This window comes from Rhamphochromis longiceps, linkage group LG18, assembly GCF_057381845.1.
Source record: "Rhamphochromis longiceps isolate RC_006_pf linkage group LG18, R_longiceps_female_GT1.1, whole genome shotgun sequence".
Taxonomy (NCBI): Eukaryota; Metazoa; Chordata; class Actinopteri; order Cichliformes; family Cichlidae; genus Rhamphochromis; species Rhamphochromis longiceps.
In genome coordinates this window covers 29,672,563-29,688,359 of record NC_140574.1, presented here as the reverse complement: position 1 = coordinate 29,688,359, position 15,797 = coordinate 29,672,563, and the positions used below count along the sequence as shown (strand labels likewise).

The following is a 15,797-nucleotide window of genomic DNA, read 5'->3' as shown; positions in this document are numbered from 1 at the left end:
CCCTCGCTGCTGGATTATTGTGATGGTCTCTAAACCAGTATAAATCAAAAATCAATTATTAGACTCCAAACCAAGAACAATAAACACAATGCCAATTTCAATCACGCTTCATTGGCTGTCTTATTGTTATAGGATTATCTTAAAGGTTTTACTTTAAAGATTTTCATGGACTGATCATAGGATATAAAGTCAAACACTTTCAGAAGAGCGACTACTTGGCTGCTGTTCCATACAGTAGACGCAGTATTTGGCTCCAGTTTGTGGTAAAGTTTACTTATTCAAGGAGTATACACACACACACACTCACACACGCACACACACACAAACACAAACAACTACTCTGATTTAGCAGGATCTACAAATTACTGGAGATGTCTGTTATTATTAATAGGTCTGTAATTCTTTAAAATAAATATAATCAGTATTTACTACTGTAAATAATTATGTATGTATTTTTTTTCAATGTATTAGTATTGTTATGCACTAGTTTGGCAAATATTTTCTGTTGTACATTTATCAAAATTATATCTTTTGACATTTTAATTAATTTTTTTTGAAAAATGACTAATCAGTTACAAGTTGCTAATTTGTAATTAGTAACTAATCAGGAAAATCCATGCTGGCACGGTTTTGGTAATCATGATTAGTTATTTCTCAGTTTTTGCATGTTGTTGGTAGTCCAGGAAAAGAAGAAGAATGGGCTCTACTCTCAGAGGTGACGGAGGCAGAAATCTAGAACAAATAGAAAACACAGAATTTACCAAATCTGTCAAAGCCCCCAAAGCACCCGAGTATGTGCACATGTTTCATACACTGCATTAAGATAAAACTGACACAAATGCACCACCACAGCCCACGAGCTACGTTTAAATTCTTCCTCTGTTTTTAATGGCATATCCACCTACACACCCAACCACAAAACACCTTATTGATTACAGGAAAATTACATGAACCATTTGTCTGACCAACAGCAACTGTTTGTAGTTCTATATAGTTCTACGAATAGGGTTTGTATATTGTAAGAATTACTGCAAGAATTTTTTAAAGAACTGTGTCTTTCACTTTTTTCATCTCTGTCAATTTAGTTTAGTTTTGTACCGCTTGAAGAAAGGGCTGCCCAAAACAACACATCATCATCACTATAAGAACATGAATGAAGTGCAATAAATAAAAAAAACTAATTTTAGCTACGCACAGCTTGGGTTCGATCTAACAAACAAACAAGTAAGACTTCCCTCTCTATGAAAAGACGTGATTTGCCAAACCTTACCCATCACATCATCAAAAGCACTGAAAACAAAGCCAAGAAGATTTCCACAAGCCTTCACAGACTGCCTGAGCTACAATATGCTGAAAGGTTAAAATGGAATTTTCACCCAATGATGCCAAAAAAAATATTGTGCACCACAGCTACATCCATATTGCTGAAGGTACACTTTTACTGCAAACTAGCATTTCTACTGCTTGTTAGAGAAATAAAATAAATAAAACAAAAAAGTAGAATTAGAAATATAAATATAAATACTCACTTGGTACTAGAAGTCTCCAAGAGCAAGAAATGGCACGTGTGGCTAGGTTTTTGGGCTTTTTTGTAATTGCTTTGTTCAGTGTGGGTCCATTAAAGGGCAAATGATTTTCAGTTCTGAATGATTTATGTTCAATAAAGCTACTTTGAAAGTGATTGCTAACCATAAATCATTACATATTCTACTAATTTCATCACAAGCAGCCCTGCTGCGCACATCCTCCACACCGGCAAACCCACAGAGCACACGGGCACAATCGAATCATTAAACACAGTAGCTTAAACTTGACCTCAAACCTCAGTTCTACAAGAGCCCCATGAATGGGACCTCCACGCAACCGTGCAGCTTAAGTGGGAATAAGCACCCAAGTGTGTTCAGGACTGTCAAACAGTGGCACTTTCAGCCAGTAATAGGCCCGTTATTAGGTGGGAGTGAAGAAACCGCAGAGTCAACAGAGGATAAAACAGAGCGACCAATCAGGGTAAATAAGTGGCGGAAGAACCAAATCGGCAACTGGGGCATCATAACACATCAGAGATTCCTTCCCCCCCTCTCTCCTTCCTTCATTCCCTTTGCTCCATTGGCATGCTCTCCCCTCCTCTTCCAGCAACACCCGCCCACTCCTCCCTTCCCTCCTTCCATATCGCTCTCTCCCCCACTCAGCCTTTGAAGATGCTTTGTTTTCAGAGTTGCCTCTAATCTTCAAATAGGGTGATCTAATAATGGCTGTAAGAGTGTGTGTGTGTATGCGAGCAAGTTTGGATGCACTGAGCAGTGCGAGTGTGCATTAATACCTCCTGCACATGTATGCAAAATGCACACACAAGGGTAAATGTGCATGTGCGTGTCTGAGCATAGCCAATGATGGAATCGTGCATGTTGATGCTCCCCAACGCAGTGCCCTCGGTGCTGTTTAGATGTCACGCTGGGCCTGTGTCTGTCTGAGATGGGTGGTGGGGGAGACAACCCTGTGTGTGCCTGTGTGTAAGTGTGTGTCACAGCATGATGGCTGGTACAGTCAACACACACAGACAGTTGGATACCAGCAGTCTCTGGAGGCAAAGAAGGGCACGAAAAAAAAAAGACAGAGAGAGCAAATGTAGAACAAAGACTTGAATGTAATGTAAATACAGAGTTGATGTTTTAAACTCTCTTCCTGTGAACCGAACAAACCAGGGGAATCGAGATGGAAGCTGTGGTTTTCTTTTCTTCTCCAGGACAAAATTCAAGCTCTGCATCTGACAGCAATCCTAGAATGCGCCACTTTCTGACCTCCATGTATGATACTTTCAAGCATGAATATTATGTGCATAATACCCAGAGAGACTGAAAAAAGTCAATTTACAAACTATTCGCCCTTCTTACATCCAAACAAATGTATCCATTAGAGTGAAAAGATTGCCTTTTAGGAAGGGGGGAGACCTTGACAACGAGCTAGAACGAATACATATATAGCTGCATCCAACATCCTTTCCCTTGAAAGAATTTGGAGCAGTTGCAGAGGCAGCAGCAGCCAAAGCCCATTTGGATAGTAAGAGAAAAAAAAACTCTCGTAAGGCAAAGACCTAATTGAATTGCTTCTGATGGAAAGAGAAGCTCAATACCCTTTTACAGGTTTGAGTAAAGATGGAGGGACGAGTGGAAGGGCATAAAAGTGGAGAGATGGAGAGAAAGCGAGAGGCGATCAGCGTGGCGGTGGGGGGGGGGGGGGGGTGATGACAGGGAGGAGAATAATCAAGATGGACAGACAAGGAGGGAGGGAAGGAGGAGGGAGGGAGGAGGGATGGGAAACAAAGAGAGGATGACAAAAATAGAGGGGGGTGTGGTAATGATGGAGATAGGTGGAGGCAAGGCAGAGACAGGGGGAAAAGAAATAATAGGAGGGACGGAAAACTGAGAGAAGTCCTGGTTAATAGTTTGGATTCTCACATCAGCTCATCCCTTTCTTGTTGCCTTTAAAGGAGGAAACAAGCTCGCTCTTGGCAACACAGTATGAGTAACTGATCGGGCACCAATGTGCCTGACTAACTGACAGTCTCTCAATAACAGCACTGGCCTTGGTTCCTTGAACACATCACAGACAACCTACACTCCCTCTGGCATGCAGTCCCACACAAACACACGAGGCTCCTTCAATAACAAACAAAACAAAAACAAAGCAATAAACCAGGACCCTGTATGTACACAACATCAGGCTTCCACACATGCACACACCACACTCTCGCCTGCGGCATTAAGGCCATCCTGCCACATCTAATAAACTCTGAGGATGGATTCAGTGGGACACGGCATGGTGTCCACTTTGCTCTGCTTAGACAGCATCTGTCTTAAGCCTAATTTTCAACGCGTCTGTTGTGTGGCTCAGGAAGTACAATCTGCGACTTCTTACGGCCCTTTCAATTTGTTGCAATTAAGCTCTATTGATTTCCATTTTGACTTTAACGAGCCAGCGTCACTAAGTCGCACATTTAAAGCCTCGCACGGAAAGATTCTTTAATTTTATTAGCAGCTCTCTCGGGTCACCGGTGTGAACACAAGAATGAAGTGGGGGGAGGTGCTGGGGTGGAGTGCGGGTATCGGCGTCTCTCACCAGAATCCTGTCCTCTGACTTGCCGCTCCTCATGTCCTGCTTGACGGCTCGCACAAACTTAATGGCTTGTTTGTCCAGCACCTTTCTGATGCTCTCTGGAAAGAAGGCAGAGAGGGAAAGACAAGGATAAAAAAAAGGAGCACTGATTACATAATGTAAACACATTACAGAAAAAAGGTTACAGTCCTGAGATGCTCTGAGAAATGCTTTGAAAGGCTTTCAAGAGGGTAAATCGGTAAATTAGAACATAAAGCATGATGAAAAATGGAAAGAAAAAAACGGAATAAGAATGAGATGCACCAGTTTTCTTTCCAAATACTGATTCTGAGTATCCATTCAATATAAGGGCTCTTGTTCTTCACTGTCTGAAATGCACTGATCGGGCCACTCCTGCATATCAAAGTAACATGAGGGTGACAAAAGTCAGTAGAGGGCTTCAGCTGTTAAAATGCTGTCTAAAGGTTTAGAGTGAATACTAACTTCTAGTAACTGATAAATAAAACAATACTGTGCACAAGAGGCTGCTGTCATACCCAGCCCAGAAGGGAAGTGGAATCACTAAACTGCAGTGACTCAAAGGCAACTTTTAATGTGAATTGTGATAATACAGCACCTCCTTAATACAGCGCATCAGACTGAGGAACATCTTTGGAAGAAAATAAATATAGACTAAAGTATACAATCAACCAGCAGTTATTTAAGTTGCTTTAGTCTGCGAGCCACTTTGCAACCCGCCACAAGCCCAACTCCTTTTTTTGTGCTGTATGTGTCTTGATCAGCGTCAATCAATTACTCAATCTCTTCTATGCAGAGGTGTTGCCGCTGTTGTTCCCGCCTCCTACTTTTCTTAGGCACATGGAAAAGCAGCGAGGTCCCAAACTACAGTCATGCCACACTATACATATATAAATTACTGCAGATGGCAATAATCTTCTTTTGACTACAGAGGTCTTGGCTGGAATGTGATTAAATCATGCTCCATGCTAAACCCGCTTAATAAAGTTCAGTATCAGTGCTGATGCCAATTCAGCACATTAAAGCTTGATCCCTAATTAACCCTTCGATGTCCAAGCACCCCAGCTATCAGGTGGTGGGGGGTTAAAACCTTTTTCATGTGTTGGTTAAAGTATTTAGGTTTCTCTTCTTTGCCAAGTCTTGAAATAAAAAGTTTCAGAATCTAAAAACCAGCTGAAATATGTGGTCATCATCAGCAGATAATGCCTCATTTGCCTCGTGTTAAGATTGAAGTCTTGTTTTTATGCAAATAAGTAAAAGAGGCTGATGAAGATCACGTGAGAGCTAAAACACTTCAAGTGATTTTGTCCAACAACTAAAAGTAAAGTGCATAGTAGTTGTGCATTTATGAAGAGGGTAAACTGGATATTTTTCAGCAACTGATGAGACAAACAAGCAGTCTTTACATGACACCTTGTTTGGGTTTTTCTTGTCATCATTTTGATGTATGGTGATGAACATGACAGACTTTGGATTTAGGACACCAACAGGTGACATATTTTTGGAAATAGTCCCAGTGCTTCTTCTGTCTCAGAGCTTTTTAAAAGCTCTAAAGATATAGTTATCAATCAAAAAATATGTTCACATCCCAGCTAAATCCCCACGACCATCACGTCTTGTGTCTGAGGTGGATTATTCCTTAAAAGACAGCCGCACAGGGGCGAACAGTCACAGAGAAAAGAAGACAGCTTCAAAGACGCCAACATGAGGACAGGCAGACACATATGCAACTCCTAGCTGAAGAGGACTCATAACTGGACTATTTTTAGCCTCAGAGAAGAAAAAAGCAGCCCGGCTCTTCTCAACGGAACCAAACACACAATTCAGAGCTGCGGTCTTTAGGGACTTCTACCCCACCATGCCAGGCAGGCGACCCTGTGAAGCTCACTGAACCGCACCAGAGGCCTCTGCCAATTACATCCCCCCCCCCCCCCCAAACAACAACCAACATCAAAATAACATCAGCCTATAGCCTCAGTGTGGAACCACGCACATATGCCTACAAGCTGTGATATGTTCACAGCACACATCTCAAATGGGGCCATCCGTGCTAAATATGCACTCATGGAGCCCAGCAGATGGAGATACAGCGAGTCATGCTGTGTCACGACGCTCCACTCACAGTCTCCCAACTTTCCCACTGTATCAACCACACACACACACACGCACACACAATTCTCACAGTCCCCATCCGGCAACAACCATGAAGTTGGCTCTCACGCTTGACTGAGCAGCGGCAGATGCCAGCAGGATGAGACAGGGATGGGATTGAGAGGGGGGGCACACTCAGGTAGATCGAAAGAAGGATCAGCTGAAGACAACCAGAGAGTTATTGACATTAAGCTGGGTAAGACCCAATCGCTTAAACCTTTTAACGCACTATCCAGAACCCCCCAAGGCCTGCCGGTGTGACCTCAGCATCTGTTCCCTAAAAAAGGGGCAAGGTGCGGTGGAGATGAAAAACCAGCATGGGTCAGTCCCCCTTTCCACCGTCAGTTCCCTCTAATACACCCTGCCTTTTCTGGCAGTTTGATGGATGTGCTCACTCACCTTCCCCAAGCCTCAGGAACCCCATCTCCCCCACCCCTCCCCATCTGGTCCTCCACTAGCAGGTGTGTTAATGGCCTAATACCGCCTGCCTCTTACAACCAGGCCACACAGAAGGTGCTTGACCAGGTTGAGCTGGTAAACAGCGGGACTTAACTCCATCAGGATAATTAGCGGTGAGAGACACCCTTCATCAACACTCTACCATCCAAACATGGTGTGTTCGTGTGTCCTGTGCTGTCCGATCTCTTCAGCGGGAGACACAGGCTCAGGCTTCCAGCTGTACCCATGCTGCACGAAAAGCGCTTGCAGTCACACAATAACTCCCACGCACACACGTGCAGCGAGAAAAGAAAGCCATTAAAAAAAAAAAACTCCTAATGAATGCACAACAAAGCCATGACGCGCTCACACGCACCGCAGCACTTGAAAATAACTCTGACAGCACTACTGGACCCGTGCGCACGATAAATTTCACCGCGGATCTTTATAACAAATCAATCCCAAAGTGAAGACTCCTGCACTGAGATCGCTAGGATTAGTCCTCACAAGCCCGAACAGCCATTAACTGTGGTTTTGCCTTGGGGAGGCATATCCTGCGTTTCCCTGCGGTGATAACTCCTTTCAAATCAAACGCAGTGGAAAGAGGTTGTTTAAAGAGCAGCTGAGTAAAAGAAAACTACCCGTACGCGTCCCGAGAGCTGCTCTCATCCATCCTCTCGCGTTCTCGGGAGTGCTCGAAGCGGTGTTAAAAACACACTTTTCCCCGAAAAAGTCATCCCGGGTCGGGAGCTCACCTGTGATTTCCCTGTTGACGTTGGCAAAGCCCGCCGCTGTAGTCTCCTTTGAGGCCATGGTGCGCTCCTCCCGCCTGTCCGGCCCCCTTCTCCTTCCTCTCCTCTCTCAGATGTCTCTTTAGGCAATCGCTGTCCACTTCTTCCCCCCTTCTTCTTCTTTTTCTTCTTTCAGCGCCTGCAGGTGCTCCAGGCGCAGCAACAGTCCGCACAGTGTGGTGAGAAGCGATGCCGCGGTGCGCAGTGGCAAACCCGAGGAGCGCCTCCGACTTCAGCACTCAGACAAGAGAGAGAGAGAGAGAGAGAGAGCGAGAAAGGGGGGAGAGAGAGAGGTTTGAGATACTCTTCATCATCTTTAGGTCACCATCATTTGTTTGAAATAGCAGATGTACCATAAAAAATAGACAAAGGAAAGAGTCCTATTGTTAAATTGCAGAGATTCTAGGCTTCCAGGCGTCCTAATAATTTACATGTTTTAAACTGTAATAACTACACTTTTCATATATTTTTAATTGATTGATTCTTACATTCAAAGGTAATCACTTGCTGATAAATCATGATTTTGGCTAAAAACAATAACAATAGAACACTTTCTAGTCAAATCTTCAAATGTCTTTGCTGGGAAACAAAGTGAGACGGTTTTACCTTGTTTTAAGCGACAGAATCTTTGATGTGCTGTTTAGACAAAATTACTATAACAGGAATTTAGATTTGATCATTTGATTGGAAAGAAATACCATATAGAAAACTAAGTGTGGAAACAATCAGGGTGGATTTTCAGGCTTAAATACAACCCTGAGCTCGCATGAAAAGTGGCACTGTACAGGAGTTCCTATATGTTTTGGCAAAACAAGTATGCACTGCTATGTACTCTATACATAAGGAGGAGTCCTAATAGTGAAAGAAAAAACCTGTTTTAGCATCAAATCATGCATAAAATATCTAAAGCTAAAGTGTTCATTGTGCAGAATCATATGTATTATAATAATGGGTCAGGTATGGATTCGTGAATTGTATAAACCTTATCTGTTAAATATTGTAGCAGGAAATTATTTTAATTATAGTACTGGTTATTTATATACAGTGTAATATATAAGTAAATATAAAAATCTTCAGAAGAATACATAAGAAAGTAGCCTAATACAGTCAAAGTACATTTAAAATTGACTTCAGTAAAGTACTTAAATAAATGTTAGCATACATTTAACCACCGTTTCTAGCTATATGCTCTTGTAATAGCCAATGACTGTAGAAAACAGTCTACAGTAATTGGTAATAGCATATATTAGCAACTGCAAGCTACTGTGAAATTAACTAGTCCATTGGCAGTAGTTGAGGGAGGAGGGAGCTTTGTTTTCATTCTACTAAAAACTAAAAACATTTTTTTTTAACATATATCAAAAATATTTTCAAAGTTGAACTTTTTCAAAACGTTTCCGGCCATAATTTTCATCAGCGTCTTAGCATGCTCACCAAATTAACTAGCTAGCCTTAGCTACAAATAATAATTCAGAACTTTTCCTAGCCACTACTTTGGCCTAATAATTTACATGTTTTACACTGCAATAACTACAGTGTTTCATATATTTTTGATCTGCCGATTATTAATTCATGCAAACGGTAATCACTTGTTAATGAATCATGATTTTGTTTTCATATAAGCCTATAAATACTAGCCTATGCAATAGTTTCCAAAAAGCTCCTTAGCATGTTCATCAAATTAACTAGCTAGCTTTAGCTATAAATAATAATAAAATAATTTTATATATATATATATATATATATATATATATATATATATATATATATATATATATATATATATATATATATATATTTTCTGAACATCCTTGCTAGCTGCTGTTGCTAATACTCTAAGTACATTATATTCACATTTAGCTACAATAAAACAACCTCTTTTTTTTTTTTTTTCCTTAATGAGGCTCCTAAGTTGCCTGCTAGTTACACCATTTGTATGAACTGAATTAAGAGCTGGTGGTATGTTCAGCTGCATCAGTAGTTAATGTTAGGTGGATAATTTAGTTACACACAGCTCTATAGAGGAAAAGTCTGGAGCATCTGTGTCCGACCTTAATGCAAGTTTAACTCACAGTGCTTTTCAAGAGTGCCAGGATCTTTGGTTGGCTGCTTCATGTGCTCCTTAGCTACTTACAAGTAGCCTAGCTAATTTAATTTCTCTGGCAGTTTGAAAGCCCACTGGTTAGGTGAGGCAAACTCTACTATTGTTATGAAAAGTGATATTTGAAAAAAACTTTCATATAGTCGCTATGAAAATACAAATTAGAAAACTTTTCAATATGGATTTGAATATTTTGATAGTATATTTACATTACGTATTTATATGCTGCTCCCTGTTTAATACCCTCAATTTGTATTGTATGTATTTTTGATTCCAATAAACATCTATTTAATTAAAAAAAACTGATTAAAACTATACATCCCTTTTAACAAATAAAGCATTAAGATGAAAGTCAGATAAGAAAAACCTTTGTTTCTCTCAGAAGCAATAGCACTGTAAATTATAAACTAAACGAGTTTGAAATGAGATAAGAAATGAAAAAGTAAGAAACACATTCCGTAATCAAACTTGTTTAAATGTGATCACTGAATGGAAGTCACAACATCTGCTCTAGTAGATGATCCTGCTCATGAGGACCCTGAATCCTTCTGCAGGATTTAAGGCTTCCATGTGTCAAACCATTCATATGGGCTCTTGTATTCCCCTGTGTCCGACAGTAAGTAATTATTTATTTGAAGAATTTTTAAACTATAGCTCTTCTCAGAAAAGAAACGGTTTTGTGATGTCATGAGCAGAAAGCTGATATGATGCGTCTGATAAATGTGTCTTCGTGGCAATATGTCTGTAACAACGTGAGGACATCGGGGGGAATAGAGCCATACAGTGGGGCAAAAAAGTATTTAGTCAGCCACCGATTGTGCAAGTTCCCCCACCTAAAATGATGACAGAGGTCAGTAATTTGCACCAGAGGTACACTTCAACTGTGAGAGACAGAATGTGAAAAAAAAATCCATGAATCCACATGGTAGGATTTGTAAAGAATTTATTCGTAAATCAGGGTGGAAAATGAGTATTTGGTCACCTCAAACAAGGAAAATCTCTGGCTCTCACAGACCTGTAACGTCTTCTGTAAGAAGCTTTTCTGTCCCCCACTCGTTACCTGTATGAATGGCACCTGTTTGAACTCATCATCTGTATAAAAGACACCTGTCCACAGCCTCAAACAGTCAGACTCCAAACTCCGCCATGGCCAAGACCAAAGAGCTTTCGAAGGACACCAGGAAAAGTATTGTAGACCTGCACCAGACTGGGAAGAGTGAATCTACAATAGGCAAGCAGCTTGGTGTGAAAAAATCAACTGTGGGAGCAATCATCAGAAAATGGAAGACATACAAGACCACTGATAATCTCCCTCGATCTGGGGCTCCACGCAAGATCTCATCCCGTGGGGTCAAAATGATCATGAGAACGGTGAGCAAAGATCCCAGAACCACACGGGGGGACCTGGTGAATGACCTGCAGAGAGCTGGGACCAAAGTAACAAAGGTCACCATCAGTAACACACTACAACGGCAGGGAATCAAATCCCGCAGTGCCAGACGTGTTCCGCTGCTGAAGCCAGTGCATGTCCAGGCCCGTCTGAAGTTTGCCAGAGAGCACATGGATGATACAGCAGAGGATTGGGAGAATGTCATGTGGTCAGATGAAACCAAAGTAGAACTTTTTGGTATAAACTCAACTCGTCGTGTTTGGAGGAAGGAGAATACTGAGTTGCATCCCAAGAACACCATACCTACTGTGAAGCATGGGGGTGGAAACATCATGCTATGGGGCTGTTTTCCTGCCAAGGGGACAGGACGACTGATCCGTGTTAAGGACAGAATGAATGGGGCCATGTATCGTGAGATTTTGAGCCAAAACCTCCTTCCATCAGTGAGAACTTTGAAGATGAAACGAGGCTGGGTCTTCCAACATGACAATGATCCAAAACACACCGCCCGGGCAACAAAGGAGTGGCACCGTAAGAAGCATTTGAAAGTCCTGGAGTGGCCTAGCCAGTCTCCAGACCTCAACCCCATAGAAAATCTGTGGCGGGAGTTGAAAGTCCGTGCTGCTCAGCGACAGCCCCAAAACATCACTGCTCTCGAGAAGATCTGCATGGAGGAATGGGCCAAAATACCAGCTACTGTGTGTGCAAACCTGGTAAAGACCTATAGTAAACGTTATTGCCAACAAAGGTTATGTTACAAAGTATTGGGTTGTATTTTTGTTATTGACCAAATACTTATTTTCCACCCTGATTTACGAATAAATTCTTTACAAATCCCACCATGTGGATTCATGGATTTTATTTTCACATTCTGTCTCTCACAGTTGAAGTGTACCTCTGGTGCAAATTACTGACCTCTGTCATCATTTTAGGTGGGGGAACTTGCACAATCGGTGGCTGACTAAATACTTTTTTGCCCCACTGTATATCAAACAGTTTCATTCAGTGGCTTTCTCCTCAGAGCTGTGAGACCACCGCTCACAGCTGTGATAGGATTTGGGAAGGAGGATTGTGAGGCCAGGTTGCAGCTCAAGCTGTGAGTAACAATGACATATGATTCACCCTCTCATCTGAACGGCTGCTATTTGTCAATGTCATCGCTTATGCAACGCAGTTAGGCTGCTTTTTTCTTAGATGCAGCCTAAATTAGACACAAATTTTGAGCTCGTTGTCTCTTTTTAATATAACAAATGTGTTTCATAAAGATACAAATTAGTGGGATGTGGAGGGTGCAGCTGTCGCCGAATTTCCTAAAATTGGCCCTCCAGGGACATAAAACAAAAGTGCGCAGTCTGGTTTATGCATACATGCTTTGGTGTATATTCAGGGCTGTGTATGAGAGACCTTTGTGTCTGCATCTCATGGATACTCTTCTCTGATGAAAGAAGACCCAATGGGGGGGCATTATGCTGGAGAGAGAGAAATAGAGGGAGAGAGGGAATTGGTGGGGGCGTTAAAGGAGAAAGGTGGCGTGTGTAGGGCTTGAATAAGAGGTTTAAAATCTGGGGGCTGTAGCTGTCTCCAGGTTTCATTGGGTTAAAAACTTCAGCACTGTTCAAAGATGCACTTGAAAGGGCGATCCATGATTTATTCATCAATGCAGCATCTCGTGGATAGAAGTCGAGATGCTCAATATGCTCTCAATTACTTGTCTGTCGAGGTACGGTGTGTACGTGAATCTGCTGACATAAAACAATGCTGGAATAAAAAAAAGGTTTTACAAAGGTGCAGCAGAGTATTTCAAGCAGACAAGTGTCGTGAGGGGGAAAAAAGACACCCATTCAGTGACATCTGTTTATATGCAGACATTTGGTTGTCATTTGGCAGAGAATAACAACAGAATACAGCACAACATCTGTGCTGAGAAAAAGTGAGACACATCACAGCAGCAGTTGGAGGAATAGCGAGGCGAGGAGGAAAGTGTGTAACACACTGGAAACCGCATCCACTCTAATAGTGACTAGATGTAAAGTGTAGTCCCTGCTGTCTTTGCTCATGTTAGTGATGAGTCAAAATGATGCTTTAAAGCAGGGTTTCCATCCATTCCCAATCTCCACCTCGGGCTGAGTTGTCCTCAGCGTGTAGTATTCCCTGGTAGAGCTCTGAGGTTGTGCAGCAGAGCTGTGATACACTGCCCTCATCTGGTTGGATGCAGTAAACATCCAGCCCTAGCCCACCCCTCCACCCCCTCCCCACCCAATGAATGGGAATTTCCATTTCATGTTAGCAGAGGGCAAACTGCTGTGTCACGTACTGGCATATTCTACCACTGCAAGGCCATGTCATAAACTTTACACTTATATTATATCACAGCGGAGGAAGGATCGAACAGATCCTTAACTGAAAGGGTCACATAACAGCAGCATGTCATAGGATTCTGCAGCGAGGCCAGATGAGAAATTTTGCTGGAGGTGAACAAAAAGGAATTCTAAAGTCACAGCAAAGCATGGGAGTATCACCGTTCTCTGCATTGTGTGTCACAGGCTGGGTCTCTGACCCAGCGCTCTGAGTTCATGTTTGTATTTGTCTCATTTTGTTATGTGATTTAGTTTGTGTTATTTCCTATCTGCCTTTAGTTTAGGCAGTTATTGTTCCTGGGTTTTCTATGTTTTGGGGTTTTGTATTTATTCATCACATATTAGGTCTGTTAAGTTGTGTTGTCATGTTTTAGTATTTCCTGTTTTATTCTGACAATGTCATGTGTTCTTTGTTTATTGTATTTAGCTTTCCTCTCCTGGTCCTGTCATTAGGTTTATGTCTGTCAGCTGTTTTCCCCCATGTGTCGCCACTTCCCCTGATCACCTCATGTCTGTATTTAAGCCTTTTGTTTTCTTCATGCCATTGTCAGGTCGTCTGCTCATCCATGTCTCATCTCCAGGTACCCATGTCAGTTCACTATGGTTAAGGTTTTTCATGTTTTGTTATTAGTTCACCCAGTTTAGGTTATTGTTTAGTTTTCACCGATGCCCTATTATTTTGTACCCTCGTTGCCAACCTCAAACGGCTTGTTTTGTTAATCCACACCACATTTTGGTCTGCGTTTGAGTCCTCCTCTGCAACACATACGGTCTGCCCCAGTCAGACCGTGACAGTACGACCTGACCACTATGGACTCAGCAGACCGCGAGCTTTACGAGCGTCGGGAGGCAGCCTTCGCCCAGCTGGAGGAGGAGCTCCGCTGGAAGCCGTGGCGTACCCCCGACTACGAGCGCATTTTCCACGGGACTCGGCTAGCTCTCGGAGGTCCCAAGAGCTGCCGAAAGTCCCCGCCTGTTGCGCTGCCTGCATCTAAGCCTCGCTCGCTTCAGGTGGGAGTCCTCCGTGTGGCTTCAGGCGCTCACGCTCCAGCCTCGGTGTCACCATTCTGTGCACCAGGGGCTCAGTCGCTCGCTCCGCCAGCTTCCTCTGTTCGCAGGAAGCGGCGCGCACGCCGCCATAAACCGGACATCGCTGAGCAGCTCACGGTGGTGAGTGAAAATGACTTTTATTCTCACGTCCCGTCTGACATTAACAACAATCGGCTCACTTCCGATCCATGGGGAATTTCCCTTATGGATGACGACGTGGACTGGGAGGATCCGTTTTGTTTTACTCCCTCTACGCAGGGAGGGATGAAAGACAATTCCCGCTCGCTTAAGTCTGCACATGCGGTTAAAGGAAAAACTGTTAACACTTCTACCAGGTCTACAACACTCAGTTCAGGTTTTGTTAAGTCTGGTTCAATCATCCCCAAGTCAGCTCACTCTAAGACCGTTAACCCAAGGACTGCTAATACTAAGACTGCTAAACATGAAGTGGACGGCGGATTCATTTTTGCTTGGTCTGTTTTTGTCGACCCAATACATATTAACCCTAAGCCTGCCGTTTCTAAGACTGTTTTTTCTGAGCCTGCTCCTTTGCCTGTTCGTGTTTCTGCTGCCAGGGCAGCTCGGGCCCAGCGTACCCCTGCACCCGTACCAGTTCCTCGGGTGAGGGAGTCTGAGGCCCAGCTGGTCCCTGCTCTGGTTTCCAGGCCAGCTGAGGCTCTGTCCGTTTCTGCACCCGTACCAGCTCCTCGGGTGGGAAGGGCAGTTGCCCAGCCGTTGCCGGTGCCTGTTCCGGCTTCCGGGGTGAGGGGGGCTGTGAACCAGTCCACCCCTGCACCCATGCCGGTCCCCAGGGTGAGGTCAGCCAGGATACAGCCCGTCTCCGCACCCGTACCTACTCCTCGGGTGGGAGTGGCTAGTGTCCAGCAGGTGCCTGCACCCGTTCCTGTTTCTACTGAAGGCTCAGGAGAATTCAGTCCGCAACCAACACCACCATCACTACTGCATGCTTTTCAGTCTATAGCTCAGTCATTAGCTCTGTTAGCAGCCCAGTCAATAGTTCATTTTCCTGTGTTTCCGTTAGCTCAGCCCTTAGCCCACTGTGCAGCTCAGCCAGCTCCCCATTGTTCAGCTCAGTTATTTGCTCAATCACCTGCTCAGCCTTTTGTTCAGCCAGTAGTCTCGGCACCTACTGGTCCTGCCACTGCTTCTGCTGGAGGGCCCGAGGAGCCCGTCCAGCCTCAAGCCTCGTCTGCTGGGGGGCCCGAGGAGCCCGTCCAGCCTCAAGCCTCGTCTGCTGGGGGGCCCGAGGAGCCCGTCCAGCCTCAAGCCACGTCAGCTGAAGGGCCCGAGGAGCCCGTCCAGCCACCTTCAGATTCTGCTTCTGTTTCGCCTGCTGCAGCTCCAGCCTGTGCTTCGCCTGCTGCAGC

The 15,797-nt window shown here is 43.6% G+C and overlaps 1 protein-coding gene across 2 annotated transcripts in view; it reads right to left on the bottom strand.

The window, feature by feature from the left end:
* Positions 1-7,773, bottom strand: part of carmil3 (capping protein regulator and myosin 1 linker 3) — a 114,934-nt gene extending 107,161 nt beyond the window's left edge. For both annotated transcript variants that reach the window (XM_085389472.1, XM_085389471.1), the window contains exons 1-2: positions 7,476-7,773; positions 4,117-4,211 (exon numbers count right to left, since the gene is read on the bottom strand). In XM_085389472.1, coding sequence (XP_085245598.1) covers positions 4,117-4,211; positions 7,476-7,533 — 153 coding nt within the window. In that variant the 5' untranslated portion in view covers positions 7,534-7,773. The remainder of the gene's footprint in view (positions 1-4,116; positions 4,212-7,475) is intronic.
* Between the last annotated feature and the right edge of the window lie 8,024 nt (positions 7,774-15,797).